At 48.8% G+C, this 22,531-nt stretch overlaps 1 protein-coding gene across 1 annotated transcript in view; it reads left to right on the forward strand.

Moving 5' to 3' along the window:
* The window catches only part of FGD1 (FYVE, RhoGEF and PH domain containing 1), a 43,321-nt gene extending 21,080 nt beyond the window's left edge, over positions 1-22,241 (forward strand). Inside the window, exons 6-18 of the mRNA XM_062184176.1 lie at positions 82-230; positions 1,850-2,006; positions 2,105-2,243; positions 12,483-12,541; positions 12,695-12,841; positions 13,219-13,311; positions 13,479-13,558; positions 19,030-19,060; positions 19,535-19,636; positions 19,783-19,908; positions 20,081-20,242; positions 21,283-21,426; positions 21,923-22,241. Coding sequence (XP_062040160.1) covers positions 82-230; positions 1,850-2,006; positions 2,105-2,243; positions 12,483-12,541; positions 12,695-12,841; positions 13,219-13,311; positions 13,479-13,558; positions 19,030-19,060; positions 19,535-19,636; positions 19,783-19,908; positions 20,081-20,242; positions 21,283-21,426; positions 21,923-22,228 — 1,695 coding nt within the window. The 3' untranslated portion in view covers positions 22,229-22,241. The remainder of the gene's footprint in view (positions 1-81; positions 231-1,849; positions 2,007-2,104; positions 2,244-12,482; positions 12,542-12,694; positions 12,842-13,218; positions 13,312-13,478; positions 13,559-19,029; positions 19,061-19,534; positions 19,637-19,782; positions 19,909-20,080; positions 20,243-21,282; positions 21,427-21,922) is intronic.
* Positions 22,242-22,531: the final 290 nt, after the last annotated feature.

Consider the following 22,531-nt stretch of genomic DNA (forward strand, 5'->3'; position numbering starts at 1 on the left):
CTATCCCCACTGGCAAGCTGTCTGTTCCCCAGCCAAGTCCCAGATCCAGCTGGGCTGAGCATTCCTGTCCTACCCCCGCAGGTGTTCTGTGCCCGGCTGCTGGAAGAAGCTCGGAACCGCAGCTCCTTCCCCGCTGACGTTGTCCATGGCATCTTCTCCAACATCTGCTCCATCTATTGCTTCCACCAGCAGTTCCTGCTGCCTGAGCTAGAGAAGCGCATGGAAGAATGGTGAGAGGCTCCCCACCAGGCTGCCCACTTGCCTGCCCAGGCCAAGCCCAGAAGTGTACACAAGAGTTCCTTACTGCTTGCCACCTCCTATTACTTTCACAGAAAGAACCAGGCCTAAGGTTCTTTAGGCCTTCCAAACTAATGCAAAACACACACGAAGACTCACAAAATTACAGCAGATAGCAGAGCCCTTAAGAGTTTGAGGGTAGGAACCAAATTAGCTGGATTCAAATTCTGACTCTACCACTTGCTGACTTTCTGAAGTTGCTATGCCTCAGTTTTCTCGTCTGTACGATGGGCATGATCAGAATAAGAACAACCTGTCTTGAAGGCTTGTTGTAAGAGTGAAGTGAATACTCTGGTTTCTCTTCAGATCGTATAAATCTTTCGCCTTTTACTAAAAAAAAAAAAAAAGAAGTGAGTTGATACATAGAGAGCTCAGAACAGCACCCAGGATATAATGACTCAGTCAGTGCGAGCTGCTGTCATTTGTGTCAGTGCTATGATACAGGTGAGAATGGGAGGCCATGGAAATCCAGACACAGGGAGCAAGGCGAGCCGGGGGCTTTGGGAAAGATTCAGGGAGGAGGCAATGCCTGAGCTGAGTGCTGAGGAAGAAGATTGTCTTTCCAATCTAGCCTGTAGTGTCTGCATCACTTGCTAGAATGGTCTTTTGTTTTAAGATTTATTTGCTTATTTGAAAGTCAGAATTACAGAGAGAGAGAGAGAGAATCTTCGTTCTGCTAGTTCACTCCCCAAATGGCTACAACACCAGGCCTGGGCCAGGCTGAAGCCAGGAGCCCAGAGCTTCTTCCAGGTCTCCCCTGTCGTATAGGGTATATGTGGTATGTGGGTATAGGGGCCATCCTCCACTGCCTTCCTAGGTGCATTAGAGGGAGCTGAATTGGAAGTGGAACAGCTGGAACTCAAACTGGTGCCCAGTTTGTGGGATGCTGGCGCTGCAGATGGCAGCTGAACCTGCTGAGCCAAAGCACCAGCCCCTGGAATGGTCTTTCTAAACAACAGTCAGACCATGGCACTCTCTGCTTAAAATTGGTTCCACATTGCCCACACCCACAGGGTAAAGTGTGTTCCCCTCCCTAGACTCTGACCACGGAGGGCTGGCGTGAAGCCTGGTTTCCATATTCCCTCTCCCAGCCTGTGACCCCTGAGGGTGTGCACCAGGTCTAGTTTCTTTGTCTCCCACCTCAGACTATGACCAGGCCTGGTCACTTTACTTCCAAGACTGTGACCTTCTCAGGGGCAGAACTGGGTGTGATGCATTTCTGTGTCCCCATCATCACCTGGCACAACACTAGGCACAGATCAATAATCAATGTTTGAAGCTGCCCTTGAAGTAAGGTCTAGGATGCGTCATTCCTGGTGCTTAGGAGGGCAGAGTTGGGGCAAGTTGTGTCCTAGGCCATGGACTAAGGTCAACCTGAGCTTCTTGGCTCAATTGGCCTGTAACTAAGCATCGTTTCCAAAGGAGCAGACTGATTGAGAAGTGGGTTTCCAGGACTGAGATGAGTACAGTCTGCCTGGGGCTGGAGACCTACTAGGGAGGATTCTGGGAGGTAAGGTTCAGGCAGATCATGTGAGCCCCTGCTTGTACCCAGGGACCGCTACCCACGCATTGGGGACATCCTGCAGAAGCTAGCACCCTTCCTCAAGATGTATGGCGAGTATGTGAAGAACTTTGACCGGGCCGTGGAGCTGGTGAACACCTGGACAGAACGCTCCACCCAGTTTAAAGTCATCATCCATGAGGTGCAGGTAAGTTGGATGGAGCAGCCTGGGAGAGGAGCAGTCTGTGGGGATGTAGGGCGGGCTCTGCAGCCAGACCTGAGCTCTTTTGCTTCCACTTTCCATAGAAGGAGGAAGCCTGTGGCAACCTGACGTTGCAGCATCACATGCTGGAGCCCGTGCAGCGCATCCCCCGCTATGAGCTGCTTCTCAAGGACTATCTATTAAAGCTGCCCCATGGCTCCCCGGACAGCAAGGATGCCCAAAGTAAGTGTGTACACCTAAGCCCTGCCCTGCTCCTCAACACAGACCTCTGGAGCAGGTCTGTGTGTGTGTGTGTGTATTATTTCTTTTTTATTTGAGAAGTAGACAGATCCCATATGCTGGTTCATTCCCCACATATTTGCAATGGCTGGGTCTGGGCTGGGCTAGGCCAAATCAGAGATCCAGGAACCCAATCTAGGTCTCCCACATGGGTGGCAGAGACTCAATTACTTGAGCCATCACCACTGCCTGCCAGAGTGTGTGTTTGCAAGAAGCTGGAGTCAGGAGCTAGAATCAGGTACTCTGATGTGGGACATGGACATCTCAAATGGCCTGTTTAACTGCTAGTCACCACTGCCCCTCCCCACCACTGCCCTGCTATGCCCCGGGCCTCAAATCTTAATTCAGAGTCAGCCTTCCCTTACGTTATCACATGGTAGAGATCCTAGGATGGGATCCACAAACTAGAAGGTCTGATATTGAAGTTCTGATGTGAGACTGCAGGGTGAAGCTCCAGGCTGAGGTCTCTGTCTGACTTACCCAGAGAGAACATTCAGAAGTAGACCCCAGTATGAACTTCCCAACTGGAACTTTTGAGTGTAAGGGGCATACCATGAATGGTCACCTAAAGGGAGCTACCCGTTTCCTAGGCCAAGACCTTAAGGCTGAGCCCAAGACTCATCCCCAAGTGAAGTTGTACCAATTGGGAAATGAAACTCAGCGTGAACCCTCAGGGACTGAGCCAGCAGGATGAGAGCCCACACTGGCCCTCCTCACTGAGTCTCCATGGCTAAGCCCCCCAGAAAGAGCCCTGTCTCATCAAGCTCCTGATCTTTCAGCCTGCACAGAGTTCCACTCCATGTACACCAATCACTACCCTGAACAAACCTTCCTCAAAGAACCTCACGTCTGATCAGAGCCATGCAGAATCACCGCTCCACAACTAACTGGACCCCACATTTTCTTTTTTTTTAAGATTTATTTATTTGAAAGTCAGAGTTACACAGAGAGAGAAGGAAAGGCAGAGAGACAGAGAGAGGTCTTCCATCCGCTGGTTCACTCCCCAGATGGCCGCAATGGCCGGAGCTGCGCCAATCTGAAGCCAGGAGCCAGGAGCTTCTTCCGGGTCTCCCACGTGGGTGCAGGAGCCCAAGGACTTGGGCCATCTTCTACTGCTTCCCCAGGCCATAGCAGAGAGCTGGATCAGAAGTGGAGCAGCCGGGATACGAACCGGTGCCCATATGGGATGCCGGCACTTCAGGTGGCAGTTTTACTGGCTACACCACAGCGCCGGCCCCTGGATCCCATATTTTCTACTTCTCAGATTCAAATCTCTAAGATAAGATACCTCCTCCTCAGACTGAGTCTTTACCCACTGAGCCACCAGAAAAATATTTTCTTTTGACTCTTCCTATATCAGCCCACTCCCATAGGGTCACATCCCATATGGAGCCCCCCCCCCCACCAGAGTCTACTCCACTTTCTCTTTCCCAGACTTCTGTTTGCACTTATTCGTTAACTTACCAGCTACTTACTTAGCTCTTCCATGTTCTGGGGATTGTTCTAGAGACTGGAGATAGAAAGGTGAACAGAACAGAACAGGTCCTTGATCTCAGGCAACAAACCTTTTAGTCAGAGAAAGAGACAACAAACAAAAGTAACAGATACACAGGAGAAAATTAGGTACTCAGTACACTCTAGAGAATTAAAAAGGGGGTGATGTGACAGTGACTGGGGAACCCCCTTTAGATTCGGTGACCCCTCTGAATAGAAGACATGGGAGCCAAGCCCTGAACAGCAAGAAGAAAGTAAGCACCAATTAGGAAGAGCATGTTCCAGGCCAAGGCAACAACTGGAATAGAATCCCCCAAGGAAGGGAGGAGGTTGGGGGGTTTAGGGGGAGGAGGTAGCCAGCTTGCATATCTGTGACCAGCAAGGGAGCCAGTATGATCCGGACATGACAAGTAAGGGTAGAATGATCAAAGACATTTGAGATGAACAAGACTTTGAAGACTAAGATAAGGAGATAGATTTTAGTCTGAGTGTGGTAGGTAGCCAGGGGAAGATTCCAGTATGGGTTACTTGGGAGCAACAGCAGGGGCCAAGGGATAAGTTACAAGACTTTTGCAGTAATCTAAGTGAGAAATGTTGGCCTGGGTGAGGCTAGTAGCAGTGAAAGTGGTGAGAAATGGTTAGATTGAAAGTATATTATATTTGGAAGCAGCACCGAAAGGCTTGAGATACAGTGGATGCAGAGTTGGGAAGAAAAGTCAAGAATGACTGCTGGTTTTTGGATGGTTCCTAAGATGAGTTCAGGAGTTTTATTTCAGATATGTTCAAACTAAGCTGCTAGTTGGTTAGTTAGATGAATCTAGAATGCCAGAAGGAGACATTTGGTTAACACTGGCACATAGATAGTAATCAAACCTTGGAGCTGGACAAGACCACCAAAGGGAGGGAGTGTGAATGGAGGAAAAAGGGGGAGAAGAACAATGGCCAAGAAGGTGGACTCACCGAAGGAGACTTAGAAGGAGTAGCTCTAAAGGTAGAGGAACATGAGGAAATCATACGGTCCTGGAAGCTACAAGAATGGCAAGCAGACAGTTGTAGCTGCTGCTGTATCTGCTTCCCAAACTCAGCCCCGTCCACTTCACTAGATGGAACACTTCGCTACCAAGCCTGAACTTCCAGAAAGAGCTAGAACCCTAAGAACTTCCACGGCTGAGCTCCACAGAGAGACATCTACAGAGTGAGTCAGTACCTCCTGCCTCCCCCTGCTGAGGTGCCAGGATGAGCTACATAACCCAAACCTCTAGAAAGAGCCCTCTAGACTGATTCCATGGTGTGAGCCTCATGAACTGCTATCTGCAACCTCAGCCCTCAGGCCAAGTCCAGTCTGAGTCCCAGTTAGAGAGCCCCATACCATTTTCTCAAACCAGGATGCCCAGACCAGGCTTCAAGGATGTTGTGCCTGCTATGAGCCCTAAGAGTGGATTTCCAGTCATAGCGGTCTGCCTGAGGCCCCAGAATGAGTCCTCCAAAGGAGCATCCCAAGGTCATCTCTCTGGCCACCTTTCTAAACACAGGTATTGCCCAAATGAGCACCCTAGATTAATCTATTTACTACCCCTCAGACCTAAACCTGCAGCCTTAGCCAAAAGCCTGACTCTCCTGGTCCACCCCACAGACTAGATTACCAGAGCTCCCAGTGAAAGCCCCAAAGGGATCCCTAACATTGAGCAGCCCACACTGAGCTCCAGAGCTTCCAGTCTGTTCTCCCTAGCCCAAGTGCCCAGACTAAACAACCCTGCATTCCATCCACCACATTGAGTGTCCTATGCCAAGCCCTCAGACTAATGCCCTAAGACTGTCCCTCAAAATGCAATCACCCAGGCTAAGCACCTAGTCTAATTTTCTAAGCCTCAACTCCCAGGCTGAGCCCCCTAGTTTCTGTCTCCCAGACTTGGCTGCAGGGATTGAGATTCCCAGGCTGAGTCCAGCAGACTAACAGGTCTCCAAACTGGCCCTACAGAAGGCCGTCTCCCTGCCTTATTGAGTCATCACATCCCTGCCCGGCTGGGATCCCCACGAAGGAGCCTCCCATCTCATTGCTCCACTCAGAGCCCCACAGACTCACACGTTGTATGCTGAGTTTCCAGGGCCTGGTGCTGCGGTTTTATTTCCACACCGGATCCCTTGCATGGCATTCCTAGATAGAAAACCCCCAAATGAGTTCCCTGGATTGGATTCCAGTGTCAGCTTCTTAGACTGGGACTCGGTTGGGTCCTTTTATCAACTCTGCATGAAGCTTCTCAGTCTTACTTACCTCATAGGGTTGGTTTGAGGCGAAGTGAGATACTCTGGGTCAAGCTTTTAGCACATGCCTGGTGCATGGTAAAGGCTCAATAAAGGTTGCTTTTTATTATCGAATACCCTGGCTGACGCTCTGTAGGCTGACTCCCTGAAAATCAGCCCCCGGATGAAGTTTATCGCAGTTAATTTCCTGAGTCTTCTTTTATGGAACAATATTTTATTTATTCTTTGCAATCACATTTTTAATTTACATTAAAGGTTTAATGGCTCTACTAAATAAAGAGTTCAATAAACAGTAGAAAGACTACAGTCTAGCAGGAAAATAGGCAAGGGCTAGAAAAAAGAATCAAATGAAAAAAAAGTTCAACTTCACTCATAAAGTCGATTTTAAAATGGTTTAAAAACCATTAAAAACTATAGTAGTATATAATTCCTATCAATCTGACAAAGATTTTAAACAAAGTTTGACAAGATACTGTATTTACAGCAAAACTGATACACACAGGCATTTCTTTTTTTGTTTGTTTGTTTTAGTTCCCACATATAAGGAAGTTAACTTCCTGTTTTATATCAATCCCAACTCTATGTGAGCCCCCAGAATAAACCTCAGAGCTTGAGCTTGGCCAACCAAGCTCCCCACATTGAGCCCAAAGATGAAACCCCCAGAAAGAAGTTCCCCACATGGTTTTCTGCTCAGCTGAGCTCCCTATTTTTTTTTAAGATTTATATTTGTTTATTTCAAAGGCAGAGTTACAGAGAGAGAGGAAGAGAGAAAGAGAGAGAGGTCTCCCATCCTCTGGTTTACTCCTCTAATGGCCACAACGGCCAGAGCTGGGCTGAGCCGAAGCTAGGAGCTTCTTCTGGGTCTCCTGTGTGGGTACAGGGGCCCAAGGATTTGGGCCATCTTCTACTGCTTTCCCAGGTGCACTAGCAGGGAGCCAGCTAGAAGTGGAGCAGCCAGGACTCGAATCAGCACCCATATGGGATGTCGGCACTGCAGGTGGTGGCTTTACCTACTACATCACAACACCACCCCCACATTTTCTCTCAGATTTAACCTTTTAATTTATTTGAAAAGTAGAGTTACAGAGATAAGAGGAGAGAGAGAGAAAGAGAGAGAGAGATTGTCCATCAGTCCCCAAATGGCCACAATGGCTGGAGATGGGCCAGGCCGAAGCCAGGAGCCAAGAGCTTCTTTTGGGTCTCCCATGTGGGTGCAGTGGCCCAAGCACTTGAACCATCTTCCACTGCTTTCCTAGGCACATTAGCAGGGAGCTGGTACAGAAGCAGAGCAGCTGAGACTCGAACTGGCACCCATATGGGATGTTGGCATCACAGGTGGAGGCTTAACCTACTATGCCACAATGCCGGCCCCTGAGCTCTCTATTTTTTTGCCCGAGACTAAAATCCCAAGGCTGAGCCCCAGAAAGTTCCTTCCAGTCTGAGTTCCACTGAATCATCTCTCTGGTTCCCCAGACTAACTCACCCACACTTTTCTGTATCCCAGTCTGAACTGCAGAGGCTAGCTACTAGATTTAACTCTCCAAACCAGGCTAGCTAGAACTCCTGGCCTCCGCTGACCATGCTGAGCCCAAAACTGAACTCCAGCCAAGATCCTAAACTGTTGAGTCCAGACCAAGCCCCAGTAAAGGCTTCCAGACCAAGCTCCCTGAAGTGCACTCCCTGGCCTGAACTTCCAAGTGAAATTCTGGGCTAACATCTCCACATTGAACCCCAGAGCCTGCCCACGCTGGACTGGAAATGCCAGTCTCTGCCACACATGAGACATCTGCAGAAAGAGCTCCCTGTAGGAAAACCTCCAGTCTGAGCCCAGCGGCCTATACAGGCCTGAGCTTGTGTGCCTACAGCTTGCCAAAATTGTCCTGTCCCCTTCCCTAGGCAGTCTCTACCTCCACCACCTAGCCTACCTCCTGCCCTGGGTAGGAGAAATGCAAAATGTTTAGGAGATCAGCCCCAGGTAGACAACCTAGGCAGCCACCTTTTCTCTGAGCCTTGTTTTCCTTATTGGACAAGTGGGGCATAGTGATTTATAGAAAGTGCTGGAAAAAAAAAAACCCTGGACAGGGTAATGGGACTATGGCCCTGACCAGTGGAACAGAAGGGAGGAAGGGGGAATGTAGGAACCCAGACAGAGACTTGGCCCAGCCTGGGAACTCAGAGCAGCCTTACTGGGAGAGGTGAGCTAAATCCAGAAAACCAAATGGCACGTGGCCAGATGAAACAAGACAGGGCATGTTTAGGGTGGTGCATATGGAGGAAGCTGGAATGGTCAGCAGAAGCCAGATCACCAAGGACTTCCCATGAAAAGCCTGAGTCTTTACCCTGCAGGCAAAGGGGAGGGAGCCATTGACCGATCTGAGCAGACAGACAGTAAGCTGGGTGTGAGAGAAAAGTGCCTTCTAGTAGTGAGGCTGTAGGAGGGTTCGCAGATTGAAGCCCGGTGACTGAAAGGCATGTGCAGGCCTGAGCTGAGCCAAGGGCCCATAGATCCTGTTGAGGACCAAAACTTGGTCACGCAGAGAGCGTCCTAGGAAAACGAGACTTGGTTTGCCAGCCATTTGAGCCCTCTTCAGAAGTACCTGTGCTTCTCCAAGACAGCGGTATCTTCTGAGTGGGGGCAATCCAACATGTAGAATGGGGTGCAGTGAGGCTGTGACAAGGCCTTAAGCAGAGGCAGGGTTTACTAGCGTGTGCAGATCCTAGAGGACTGCTTTCACTTTTTTCCTGATGATACCTGGTCACTATGAGAAATAGGGAAATTATAGGGGGAAAAAAGGAGCAGGGGGAAATAGTGTCTGTGATCTGAATCCCCAAAGAATAGGCAGAAGGAACATACGAGGATACTTCGGAAAGTTCATGGAGAGGCAGGCATTTGGCACAGTGGTAGAGATGCCACTTGGGACACCTTCATTCCACATCAGACTGCCTGGTTTGAGCCCAGCACCTCCGCTTGTGATCCAGCTTCCTGCTAGCATGACCCTAGGAGGCAGCAGGTGATGGCACAAGCACATGGGCACCTGCCACCCACATGGGAGACCCAGATGGAGTTTCAGGCACCTGCCTTGAGCCTGCTCCACCTCTGGCTGATGGGGGCATTTGGGGAATGAACCAGCAGCTAGCTGAAAGAACTTTTTCTGTCTCTCTGCCTTTCAAATAAAAGTAAATAATAAGTTCTTTTTCTTATTAAGTTCATGGCAAATGGAATTTTAAGTGTAGTTTGGTACAGAGAAATATTGAAATCCACACAGGTGAGGGGTCTGGACAAAACTTCATGACAGATGCTGCTTATGAAACAGCTATGCACATATTTCAAGTTTCTTTGCATGAAAATTAACTTATATTTTAATTTTCCACAAGCTTTTTGGAGTACCCTTGTATACTCTTACTGATATCTCCCTGATATTCATGAGAATTTTGTATATGTATACATATACATGTATGTATATGTATATGTAATAGGTTATTAAAAACCCTGTGTTGGGGCTGGTGCTATGGCGCATGGGGTTAAGCCACCACCTGCAATACCAGCAACCCATAGGGGTGCCGGTTCAAGTCCTGGCTGCTCCACTTCTGATCCATCTCCCTGCTAATGTGTCTGAGAAAGCAGTGGAGGATGTGCCAAGTGCTTGGGCCCCTGCATTCACATGGCTCCTGGCTTCAGCCTGGCCCAGCCCTTGCTGTTGTGGCCATTTAGGGAATGAGCCAGTAGATAGAAGATCACTTGCTCTCTGTCTCTGTCTCTGTCTCTCTCTCTCTAATTCTGACTTTCTGTTTTTTGTTTGTTTGTTTGTTTTTGACAGGCAGAGTGGATAGTGAGAGAGAGAGAGAAAGGTCTTCCTTTTTGCCGTTGGTTCACCCTCCAATGGCCGCTGCGGCTGGCTGATCCGAAGGCAGGAGCCAGGTGCTTCTCCTGGTCTCCCATGGGGTGCAGGGCCCAAGCACTTGGGCCATCCTCCACTGTACTCCCGGGCCACAGCAGAGAGCTGGCCTGGAAGAGGGGCAACTGGGACAGAATCCGGCGCCCCAACCGGGGGTAGAACCCGGTGTGCCGGCGCCGCAAGGTGGAGGATTACCCTGTTAAGCCACGGCGCCAGCCATCAATAAATCTTTTCTTAAAAAAAGTACCACTTGTAAATATTGTTTGATATTTCATGAAGTGAATTTACTGTAGTTTATTTAACTGAACCTCTATAGTTGGGCACTTTTTGTTTCTAGTTTGGCACTGTTGTAAACACAACTGCAACAGAAGTGTATTTGTACATAGAATAACTATATGTATTTTCACAGCATAGATAACTATATTAGGAATTATCAAGACAAAGAACAGGATCACCTCTTTGTTTCTAAATTAAGAACTTTTTTAAAAGATTTATTTATTTATTTATTTATTTAAAAGGCAGCGTGAAAGAGAGAGAGAGAGAGAGAATCTTTCATCTGCTAGTTCACTCTCCAAATGGGTGCAATGGTTGGGGCTTGGCCAGGCCAAAGGCAGGAGCCAGAAATTTCTTCCAGGTCTCCCACATGGGTGCAAGGACCCAAGCTCCCATCTATTGGTTGACTCCCCAAATGGCCACAACAGCTAGGTCTGGGCTAGGTAGAAGCCAAGTGCCTAGAACTCTATCCAAGTCTCCCACATGGGTGGCAGGGGCCCAAGCAACTTGGGCCATCTTCTGTTGCTTTCCCAGGTGCCTTAGCAAGGAGATGGATCAGAAGTGGAGCAGCTGAGACTTGAACCAACACTTTGGTATAGGATGCCGGTGTCTCACACAGTGGCTTAATCCTCTGTGCCACAACACTGGCACTTAAAATAAGAAATTTAAAAATTTTTAAATTGGAGCCGGCACTGTGGCACAGCAGGTTAAAGCCCTGGCCTGAAGCGTGGGTATCCCATATGGGTGCCAGTTCGAGTCCTGGCTGCTCCTCTTCCGATCCAGCTCTCTGCTATGGGCTGGGAAAGCAGTAGAAGATGGCCCAAGTCCTTGGGCCCCTGCACCCACATGGGAGACCCAGAAGAAGCTCCTGACTCCTGGCTTCGGATCAGCACAGCTCCAGCCATTGCAGCCAGTTGGCGAGTGAATCAGCAGATGGAAGACCTCTCTCTCTCTCTCTCTCTCTGCCTCTCCTCTCTCTGTGCAACTCTGACTTTCAAATAAATAAATAAATCTTTTAAAAAATTTTTTAATTTATCTTGAGAGACAGAGACCATTTCTTTGGTTTTTTTTTTTTTTAAGATTTATTTATTTATTTGAAAGGCAGAGAGAGAGAGAGAGAGAGAGTGAGTTTTCCATCTGCTGGTTCACTCCTCAAATTGCAGTAAGGGCCAGAGCTGGGCTAATCTGAAGCCAGGAGCCAGGAGCTTCTTCTGGGTCTCCCACACAGGTGCAGGGGCTCAAGGACTTGGGCCATCTTCTACTGCTTTTCCAGGCCGTAGCAGAGAGCTGGATTGGAAGTGGAGCAGCTGGGACTCGAACCAGCGCCCATATGGGATGATGGCACTGCAGGCGGCAGCTTTACCCATCATGCCACAGCATTGGCCGCTCTGTTTCTTTATATGACTTTTCAGATTATACAGAGGTCTTCAAAAAGTTCATGGAAAATTTGTGTTATGGGCAAACTGCATGGATTTCAATTGTTTTTGCACCAAAATAAACTTACCTTCCAATTCCACTTTCTGTGAATGTCTTAAAAAGTTTATTTACTTGAAAGTCAGAGAGACCTGTAGAGAGAGATCACCCATCAAACTGGTTTAACTCCTTAAATGCCCACAACAGCCAGGGCTGGGCCAGAGCAAAGCTAGGAGCCTGGAATTCAATCCAGCACTCTCTCATTGAGTGGCAGGAACTCCAGTACTTGAACCATCACCTGCTGCCTCTCAGGCTACACATTAGCAGGAAGCTGGAACCAGAGCCTGGACTTGAATCAGGGTACTCCAGCATGGGATATGGGTGTCCCAAGCGGCATCTTAACTGCTGCAGCAAACACCTGCCCCCCTATGATTTTTTTTGAAGTACCCTTATAAAAGTGGTAGATATTTTTATCAAATCATAGAAAATACAGAAAAATCTGAGGAAGACCCTAAAGCCACTATCCAGAGCCAATTTGTTAAACATGGGTGTGTCTCCTTCCGGGTATGTATGTAACTCTTGTTACTGTTGATGGTAATAATGATCTTGGCAAGTTTGCATTTTACTGGCTGCCAGCTAGCCTAGGTACTATGATTCTGCTAGTGTGCCATTGAGGTAGTTTCTGACTTTCAATGATGTTGCTACGGACATCCTTGAGGCTGGCACTTTCTGAGCTGGGGAGAGCGTGGTGAGGCCAGGAAGAGGTTTGCAGGGAGGAAAGAAGCCCCCCAGGAGCCTCACCTCGTCTCCTCCCCCATCTGACCTCACTTCTCTTTGCTCGTAGAGTCTCTGGAGCTGATAGCCACAGCAGCAGAGCACTCTAATGCTGCCATCCGCAAAATGGTGAGTGGCCCTTGTTGCCCCTCCCCTTCCTTGGCCACCTATCTGTGGCATCTCTGTCCAAGGGTGAGAAGCTTGCAACTTGGGGGGGGGGGTGCATATGAGGGGCAGTTGGCAATCCCAAGCCTTGCCTTTTGCTCACTGTCTTCCTGCCAGGAGCGAATGCACAAGCTGCTGAAGGTATATGAGCTGCTAGGGGGTGAGGAGGACATTGTCAGCCCCACCAAAGAGCTCATAAAAGAAGGCCACATCCTTAAGCTTTCAGCGAAGAATGGGACCACTCAAGACCGATACCTCATACTCGTAAGTGCCAGGTGTGGGGTTGCGAGTAGCTCATGCCCTCATGCACATTGACCTGGTACTCACTCACCTGCACCTCCATTCTTTCCTCTAGTACTGCATTGTATTTTCACTAACTGCACTTAGTGTTATTTTTTTTTTTGCCTCAGCTAGCATAACTAAGCATTAGAGAGAAGTGACTAAGCCCAAGGTCACCCACTAGGAGGTAACTCCCATGCCCAGACCCTTTCCTTGCAACCCCTGTGCCCACCCTGGGCTTTTCTCCACCGATTGCCTGGAGTCCTCAGCAGTAAAGCTTGAGGAGTCCTGTGAGGGTAGGGAGCCAGGCCACATCTCCACTAGGTCCTCGCCACATCCAGCCCAACCTTTTCTCTTCCTAGTTCAACGACCGCCTCCTTTACTGCGTGCCCAGGCTGCGGCTCCTTGGCCAGAAGTTTAGCGTGCGGGCACGCATTGATGTAGATGGCATGGAGGTGAGCACCAGGAGGTGGGAAATGGGAACCTGGAGTGGGGCACTAGTGTCGGGAGCAACACAGACTGGCTGGCTTTGACCCCAAGTCTGTACGTGCATGTGTGCAAAGGGCTGAGGGCCTGGGGGAGCTCAGTAGGCCTCAGCACACCCCTTTCTCTCTGCAATCAGCTAAAGGAGAGCTCCAACCTCAATCTGCCTCGGACCTTCCTGGTGTCAGGAAAGCAGCGCTCCCTGGAGCTCCAGGCCAGGTACCTGTCCTTGCCCATGCTCTCCCTCCAGCCCCCTCTGGCCTGCAGATATTCCAAGTCCACAGATCGTTCCAGAGAAAGAGCGGGCCACTTCCCCCAAAGACACAGGCTTGCTCTTCCGCTGTGAGGGTGATCCCCAAGGGCTAGATACCATTTGGACCTGGGGTGAGTACTTCCTGGTGTGGGGAAAGGCAGCACCCCTGCCCTGAGAGCCTTTTGGAGAATGAAGCAGCTCCCCGGGACTAAAACAAGAATTTCTTCCGGTGAGTTTTGTTAGAGGAGCGGGAATAAATTCATAGTTTATTGTGCGGCCAGAGATTTAAGACAAGTAGCAAGCAGAAAATGTGGTTTGGGGAAAACAGCCCTTAAAGACGTTTGTGGGATAGTAAGGAAAATGTGGACGTGAACTGCTCACTAGACATTTGGGGGAATTACTGCTGCCTTTCCTAGATGAGATGACATGTGGTGGTTAGGTAATGGCCTTTTATTTCCTTCATCAATGCCTGCTGAGGATGTACTGCTATGATGTCTATAATTTACCTTAAAATGATTCATCATCCAAAAAATACACATTTATACACACACACACACACATTTATCAGCAAAGGTGCTTCAAAAAGCTCCTGGAAAATGGAATTAAAGGAAAAGTTTATTTCGGCACAAGAAAACTTTGGAATCCCTGTACTTTTGCCTAATGGTTTTTAATACACTTTTTGAAGACATGCATACATACATATACATGGAGTAAATATGCTAAAATATATTTTTTAATTTGCATGTATTTAGTAAGAATAGATGTGCTATACTTAGGCTATCCTGCTCACTTTTTGGTATGCTTGAAATTTTTCAGAATAAAAACTTTAAAATAATACCATGAATAAAATGCCCAGCCATTAACAGAGGGGTTTTTCATCTACTTCCTCTAGAGATCATTATAATAGCTGACATTTCATGCAGACTTACTCTTGTGCCAGTGAGCTAATTTTAACTTATACATTTGTTTAAACTGATTAGTGGAATCCTTACAACAACTTTCGAAGTGTCCAACCACTTTACAGATAAGAAAACAGAGGCACAGAACCCTTATGTATGTTTCCCAACATCCCACAGCTAGTAAGGAACAGATCTCGAATTAAAGCTCAGGGTCTCTGGATCTGGAGTCCACGCTACTGACCACTGTCCATGCTACCTTCTAAGGACTCAGGTGAAAGGGTACCAAGGTCAGGGTCAGGGTCAGAGAATGGATGCACATCAGATGACCTGCTTCTGAGAAGTGAGAAATGACTGGCGGGATTGTGTGGAGGTAAGAGAGAGATGCATGTGGAAGCTGAAGTGAGATGGGAGTTGGGCCTTGAGACTCAGGGAGACCCAGAGAACCTCCCGGAGGCCTGGGGTTGCGAGGCGTACTGTCACATCCGGGGGAGGTGGTGACAAGCCACATGATAAAGATGCATTGTCTGCAGAGAGCGAGAGTGCCACAGATGGACTCAGCCCTGAAGAGGCCCCTGAGCAGTGTAGGGTTTCCTCCTAGTGGTGGCAGGAAGGCACAGAGGGTTCGCTTTGCATTCGCTTTTACTGCCCTTAAAAATTATTTTCAATGAAAATGTTCAGCTAGCCACAAAAGTAAAGCACAACAGGAGCTCATTTGCCCACAACCTAGTTGACCCTTGGAATCAACTGAGGAGCTTTTAACAAATACTACTGCCTCGGGGGCCCCACCCCCAGAGATTCTGATTTAACTGGTCTGGGGTGTAGTCTGAACATGAGGAAGTTTTAAAAACTCCCCAGGTGATGTTAACGTGTATGCGAGAGTTTAGAACCACTGATTTAAGAGTCAACAACTACTGACAATTTTGCCTTGTAGGTCTTTTATTGAACCATTTCAAAGGAAACAAAAAATATCATGACACTTTGGGTATGAATGGCCAAAAACATTACTGTGGCTCTTAAAAATCAAAAGCAACATATGGTCACTGCAAAGATATTATTAGAAAATTTAGATACATATGAAACCATGTTTTCAAAAAAAAAAATACAATCAGAAAAAAGTAAAATCCCTGCCAGAACCCTACCACCCAGAAATAACCCAGACTGATGTGGTATCACAATCCCTTTTTGTCCTTTACTTGGCATATTTTATCATGATAGCTCTCCGAAATAGTCAGCTTGAAAGAATTAGGTGAACACCTGTAAACCCACCATTGAGATCCTCCAAGTGTTAATACTGTGCTATATTTACTTTGTAGCTGTCCTTTTATTCATCTATCAATCCATTTGATTTTTTAATGCATTTCAAAATCAGTTACAGGTATAACTAGACACCCTCAAGAGTTTGCCATGCAGATTATGAACTAGAATTCAATATTTGCCCAAGACCCCACTTCATCTTTTTAAAGATTTATTTATTGGGGGCTGATGCTGTGGCATAGTTGGTTAGGCCTCCGCCTGCGGTGCCAGCGTCCCATATGGGTGCTTGTTCGAGTCCCGGCTGCTCCACTTCCAATCCAGCTTCTTGCTAATGCACCTGGAAAAACAGCAGAAGATGGCCCAAATGCTTGGGCCCCTGCACCAACGTGGGAGACCCAGAAAAAGCTCTTGGCTCCTGGCAGCTGTCTGGCCAAACCCTGGCCAGTGCGTCCACGTTGGGAGTGAACAAGCAGGTGGAAGATTTCTCTTTCTCTGTCTCTCCGTCTCTCTAAACAAATCTAAAAAAGATTTATTTGAGAGGCAGAGAGAGAGATATATCTTAGGGTGTAGCGCACATCCCATATCAGAGTGCCGGTTCAAGCCCCAGCTGCTGCACCCCTAATCCAACTTCCTGCTCGTGTACTCTAGAAGGCAGCTGATGATGGCCTTGGGTCAATGAAGTACTTGGGTCCATGTCACCATGTGACAGGACCTAGATCGAGTTCTGGGCTCTTGGGAGTGAACCAGCAGATAGAAGAGCTCGCTTGCGCTCGCTCTCTCTCCCCCACCCCCTTCTATCATGCTACCTTTCAAATGGATGTCTTTAAAAAGAAAATTTAGGGCTCAGCATTGCAGTGCTGTAGGTTAGGCAGCCATTTATGATGCCAGAATCCAATATCAGAGTGCCAGTTGATATCCTGGCTACTCCACTTGTGATCCAGGTCCCTGCTAATGTGCCTGAGAAGGCAGCAGAAAATCACTCAGGTGCTTGGGACCCTGCACCCACGTGGGAGACCCAGATGGAATTTTTGGCTCCTGGCTTCAATCTGGACCAGCCCTGACCATTGTGAACCAGCAGATGGAAGCTCGCTCTCTCTGTGTCTCTCCCTCCTTTTCTCTCACTCTGCATTTCAAATAACTAAATAAATCTTCAAAAACATTTCAAGACAGAGGGATATATCTTTTATTTGCGGATTCACTCTTCAAATGGCCACAACAGCGAGGGCTGGGGCAGGCCAAAGCCAAGAGCCAGGAACACCATCTGTATCTCCTGTGTGGGTGACAGGGACTCAAGTACTTGAGCCATCATGTGCTGCTTCCCAGGTGCATTAGCAGAGAGGGCGCTGGGACTCTGATACTCTGATATAAGATGCTGGCATCCCAAGCAGAGGCTTAACCTGCTATACCACAATGCCCACCCATTCTCCTCCTTTTTCTTGAGGCAACATTTTCATACTGTAAAATGTGACGGATCTTAAGTGTACCATGGATGAGCTTTGTGAAATGTGAACACTCAAGTCACATGAGAGGTCTTCAAAAAAATTCATGGGAAAACGCATGTTATGGAAAACCATATATGGATTTCAAAAAATGTTACACCAAAATAAATATCTTTTTTGCTATTTACTTATTTTTTGTTTGACAAGTTCCCATCTGCTGGCTCACTCCCCATATGCCCACAACAGCCTGGGCTGGACTGAGCTTGCTGGGAACCAGGAACTCAATCCAGGTCTCCCATGTGATGGCACAGACCCAACTACTTGAGCCATCACCTACGGACAGACTCAGGGTGTTCACCAGAAGGAAGCTGGAATCAGGAGTGGAACTGGGACTTGAACCCAGGCATTCTAATATGGGATGCAATCATTCCAGTGTCCTTTTTTTTAAGGTTTTTAATATATTTATTTGAAAGAGTTATAGAGAGGGAAAGGCAGAGGGAAAGAGAGAGAGATCTTCCATCTACCATTTCACTGTCCAAATGGCCGCAATGGCCAAGGCTGGGCTAGGCCAAAGCCAGGAGCTTCATTTGGGTGTCCCACATGGGTGGCAGGGGCCTGAACACTTGGACCATCCTCTGCTGCTTTTCCCAGGCCTTTAGCAGGGGACCTGGATTGGAAGTGGAGCAGCTAGGACTCAAACTGGCACCTGTATGGGATGCTGGCATTGTAGGCGAGTTTACCCTCTATGCCACAACAACAGCTCCTGCAACCAGTTTCTTAACTGCTAGGCTGAATGCCTACCTTAGCCTAAGCTTATCTTTTAATTCCATTTTCCATGAACTTTTAGAAGTACCCTCATATATATTTTTTAAACAAAAATGGGATAGCACATTATCTTAATATATGTCCTTTTCACTTAGCACATTGTAAACATCTTTCTAGATAATGAATGTTCTCTTGTAGTAGTTATACACTACCTTTTTTGATTTTTACCTGACCTCCTATTGTTGGACACAAGCTGCTTCCAAATTTTCACTATAATAAAGAGCATTGCAGTGGGCATTCTGGTAGCTAAATATTGACTCACATCCTTAATTTTTCATGAAGTGGTTCTACAACTGTAGTCAAACTTTTCATAGTAGAAAAATACTTTTGACATCTGGAGTGTGGATGTGGAAGCAGATTAGAAGAGCCCAAATGGGAGGCCACAGGGAGGCATTCAAGGGAGCTGCACCAGGCCAGAGGTCTTGGAGACAGCAGGGCAGACCGGAGGGGCAGGAAAGAAAGACAATAGGAAAGGGAACTCACACTGATTAAGCACTGATTAGCACTGCAAACGCCATACTGGGCACTTGACACAGCTCCTCAGTTGCTGTTCCTAACAGCTCACAGAGTGATAATCATCTTCATGTACAGATGAGAAAACATGATAAACTGCACTCTTTCTCAAGCTTGACCTCCTCCAGTTACGGAAATGCTGCTTTCTTGTGCGTTCCATACCCATCCGTCATATTCACGCTCTACCTGAGGCTAGAACCCCTTGAGGAAAACTTCCTCCAAAGCCTCCACCCCTCTGGGCACCTCGATCCTGTTTTCAGCTTGTTACAGCACCTTGTCATCTGCTAGACCACATGCTCCTTTGAGGGCAGGGTCTTCGCTGAGGTCCAAGTTCCTGTAAGCACAGGGGCTGGCAATTACAGGTTAAATAACTTGCCCACGAAAGTAATAAGCGAAGCAGCAGAGGGTCAAACCCTCTGAACCCCAAACACTGCAACTGCTTTGTGTTAGTCTGCCTAACCCATACCTTTCTTTTTCCTTCCCCTGTCCCCCTTTCCCCTGCCCAAGGACTGAGGAGGAGAAGAAAGACTGGGTCCAGGTAACATCCAGGAAGGCTTTGTGGGTAGGGGCTGGACGCAGGGGGGCTCTGCTTTAAAAGTCACAGAGACCAGAATGGGCCTGGGCACCTGCCCTCCAAACTGCTATGCCCGTTTTACAAATAAGCACACAGAGATCCAGACATTAAGCAGAACTCGGATGCTTCTCTTGGAAAGCTGGTTCTTCTCAGGTTACATAACCCCCCCGAGAGTCAAGCCCTGTAAAACCTTAGGTCTAAGCAACAGGCAAGAAGGCCACCTGAGGATTTCAGCCATGCTCCTCTCATTTTACAATTGTTAAGACTGTGCCCTGCATTTGGGAAGGAGCTTGCTCAAGGTCACGTGCCTCACAGGAGCAAAGCTGGGCTAGAACCCAATTTCTCTTGACTCCAGGCTAGGGCATAGGAAGGCGAGGGGAGGGTGGGAATGGGTGGCTTTGTAGGATGGTGTGACCTCTCCTGACACCTCCTCTCCAGGCCATCAACTCCACCCTCCTGAAGCATGAACAGACGCTAGAGACCTTCAAACTATTGAACTCGACCAACAGGGAAGATGAAGACACTCCACCCAACTCTCCAGTAAGAGCCCCCACTCTTCTCCCTGCACCAGCCTTCCGGTTTCCCTTCAATTCTAAGATGATCCAGGCCTTGGGGAACAGGCAAGGGCTGGCTGGACTGGGCTGCGGAGTAGCGGTCTCTGACCCGGGACCTGGCCCTCCCCCTAGAACGTGGATCTTGGGAAGAGGGCACCCACGCCCATCCGGGAAAAAGAAGTCACCATGTGCATGCGCTGCCAGGAACCCTTCAATTCCATCACCAAACGCAGGCACCACTGCAAGGCCTGCGGGCATGTGAGTGTTGGGAGGCAGGGGCACAGCTGGAGGGACAGGCTGACAGCCTAAAGGCCCACTTCTGAGTGGGTACCCTCCAAGTAGGGGGAGGTGACAAGTCGGTTGTGGGAGTTGGTACACCAAAGGGGAAGGCCTGCTGGAATCAGGCTCTTCTTGCCCACTTGCCACCCAGGTGGTTTGTGGGAAGTGTTCCGAGTTCCGGGCCCGCCTCATCTATGACAACAACCGCTCCAACCGTGTGTGCACGGACTGCTACGTGGCCTTGCACGGGGTGCCCGGGAGCAGCCCAGCTTGCAGCCAGCATACACCCCAGCGCCGGAGGTCCATCCTGGAGGTAGGCCCCAACTAACCCCCACAGTGGCCCAGGGGACCCCAGCAGCCTACCCAGTGTGATGGAAGAGGCCTGGATGTCTTTGAAACCGTAGGGGACTATGTACACCTGCTGATCAAACAGCCCAGGCTAGCAGTGTGTGAGTAAAAGGAGTGAACGAAAGCAATTTTTATTGAAGAACTTCACACATTTAATCCTCAGAGTATGTGCCCATACTATTATCAACCCTGTTTTACAAATGAGGAAACCAAGGATCAGAGCACTCATTTGTCCAACGAATCGCAGAGCTGGGACTTTTTAAATGAACAAATTGCCTTTTCTTATCACCAAGTAGCATAAGACAATATAAACAATAAAAAAAACACCATATTCCTTCTACCCCAAGTTAGCACTGTTAACGCTCATCTTTCTAGGCGTGCACACATACATATTTTTCAGTTAGTTATTTTAATAAATGGAGGTATCTAACAGTTAAAGAACACTTCTGTGCCAGGAGCAGTCTAAATGCTTTGCGTATACTAACTCATTTCATCCTAACAGCGCTCAGTGCTCTCCTTCCAAGTCAGTACATTCCCATCTAGAGCTGGGATTTCCCAGCCCAACTGCATTAACCACCCACCGGCACCCCCTGAGCCACAATGCTGGAGCTGGAGTGTAGGGAGCAGATGTACTATGAAAAGATGAGAGAAGAGTGAGGCCTAAGTGTGCGGATGACTTGAGGAATAAATTGAAGAAAGAATGCCTACTTAGCATTTCAAGGGCCCCACCTAAGATCCGCAACACCCCTTCCACTGGCTCTTAGAGCCAGCAGCCCTGTCCACAGCAGGCAGACAAGTCTGGCTTGGAATCTCCTCCACTCTACATGACTGGGTGACACTGGGCAAGCCGCTCCTGCCACTTGAGCTGCAGCATCTTCATCTGAGACAGGGAAATAGCGATCTCTACATTAGGAGGGTGGGGTGGGGTGGGGTGGGTTAAAGGCCAAGGGAGCCAGGCAGGGCCTTCTGTCAACACCGATGCTCCCCACGTGTCTCTGGCCACAGAAACAGGCCTCAGTGGCTGCGGAGAACAGCGTCATCTGTAGCTTCCTGCACTACATGGAGAAGGGTGGCAAAGGATGGCACAAGGCATGGTTCGTGGTCCCTGAGAATGAACCCTTGGTGCTGTACATCTATGGAGCCCCTCAGGTATACATCCTGTTCCTTCCAGTCCTTGGCCACAAGTGATAAGGTGAGCCTAGCTTTAGCTGAGGAAACCAGACCGCCAACCCTATGAGGCAAAGACTGACTAGAGACAAGGGGTGATCGTGGGCCAAGGATGGAGAGACATGGGGGTGAGTTCGGGGGAGGGGGTGGCTTTTGAGAGGAAACAAGAGTTAGTTGAGTTAGTTCTGGTTCGGGGGAGGCAAGAGCATGCAGAGAGGGGACAAAGGCCTGGAACCACTGTTTGGTATGCTCGAGACCAGCCCAGCTGATTCTGGGTGTGGGAGGGCACAGGGATTTATTTGCACTGGCCTGCCTTCTGACCCCAGTTCAGACACCTTCCTGTTGGTAACCGTGGAGCCGTGGAAGGTTCTTGAGCAGGGGAAGGAAAACAGGGAGGCAGATGCAAAACCAGAGAGAAGCTGGGGCCGAGGGGAAGGAGCAGCCCCACGGTGACGCCAGCTCCATTCCTCTTCTCCAGGATGTGAAAGCCCAGCGCAGCCTGCCCCTCATTGGCTTTGAGGTGGGGCCTCCTGAGGCAGGGGAGAGGCCTGACCGAAGGCACGTCTTTAAAATCACCCAGAGCCACCTGAGCTGGTACTTCAGCCCTGAGACAGAGGAGCTACAGCGGCGCTGGATGGCCGTGCTTGGCCGGGCTGGCCGTGGGGACACGTTCTGCCCAGGGCCCACACTGTCTGAGGACAGGGAAACAGAGGAGGCACCAGTGGCGGCGTCAGGAGCCACTGCTGAACCCCTCGAAGCCCCCCAGCCCCGAGACAAGACCTAGAGGGTTCGGGGGCGGGGGGGAAACTCGCAGCCCCTGCCCCACACTCTAGCTGCCCATATCCGATTGGGGAGCTCCAGCCCCCTCCCTCCCAGCTCAGTCAATACTTGAACTCCCATCACGGGCACTTTCAATCCCGAATGCTGGGTTTTGGGTTTTTTTAATTCATCTTTTCACAAATTGTGGGCTTTTAAAAAGATATTCCTACAGTGATGTTCATTTTTTTTTAATCCCTGTCCCCAGGGAGGGTGGGAGCTGTTGCCAGACCTCGCCTGAATCGGGCCATTGAGTCTCCCATCTCCAACA

This window comes from Lepus europaeus, chromosome X, assembly GCF_033115175.1.
Source record: "Lepus europaeus isolate LE1 chromosome X, mLepTim1.pri, whole genome shotgun sequence".
NCBI lineage: Eukaryota > Metazoa > Chordata > Mammalia > Lagomorpha > Leporidae > Lepus > Lepus europaeus.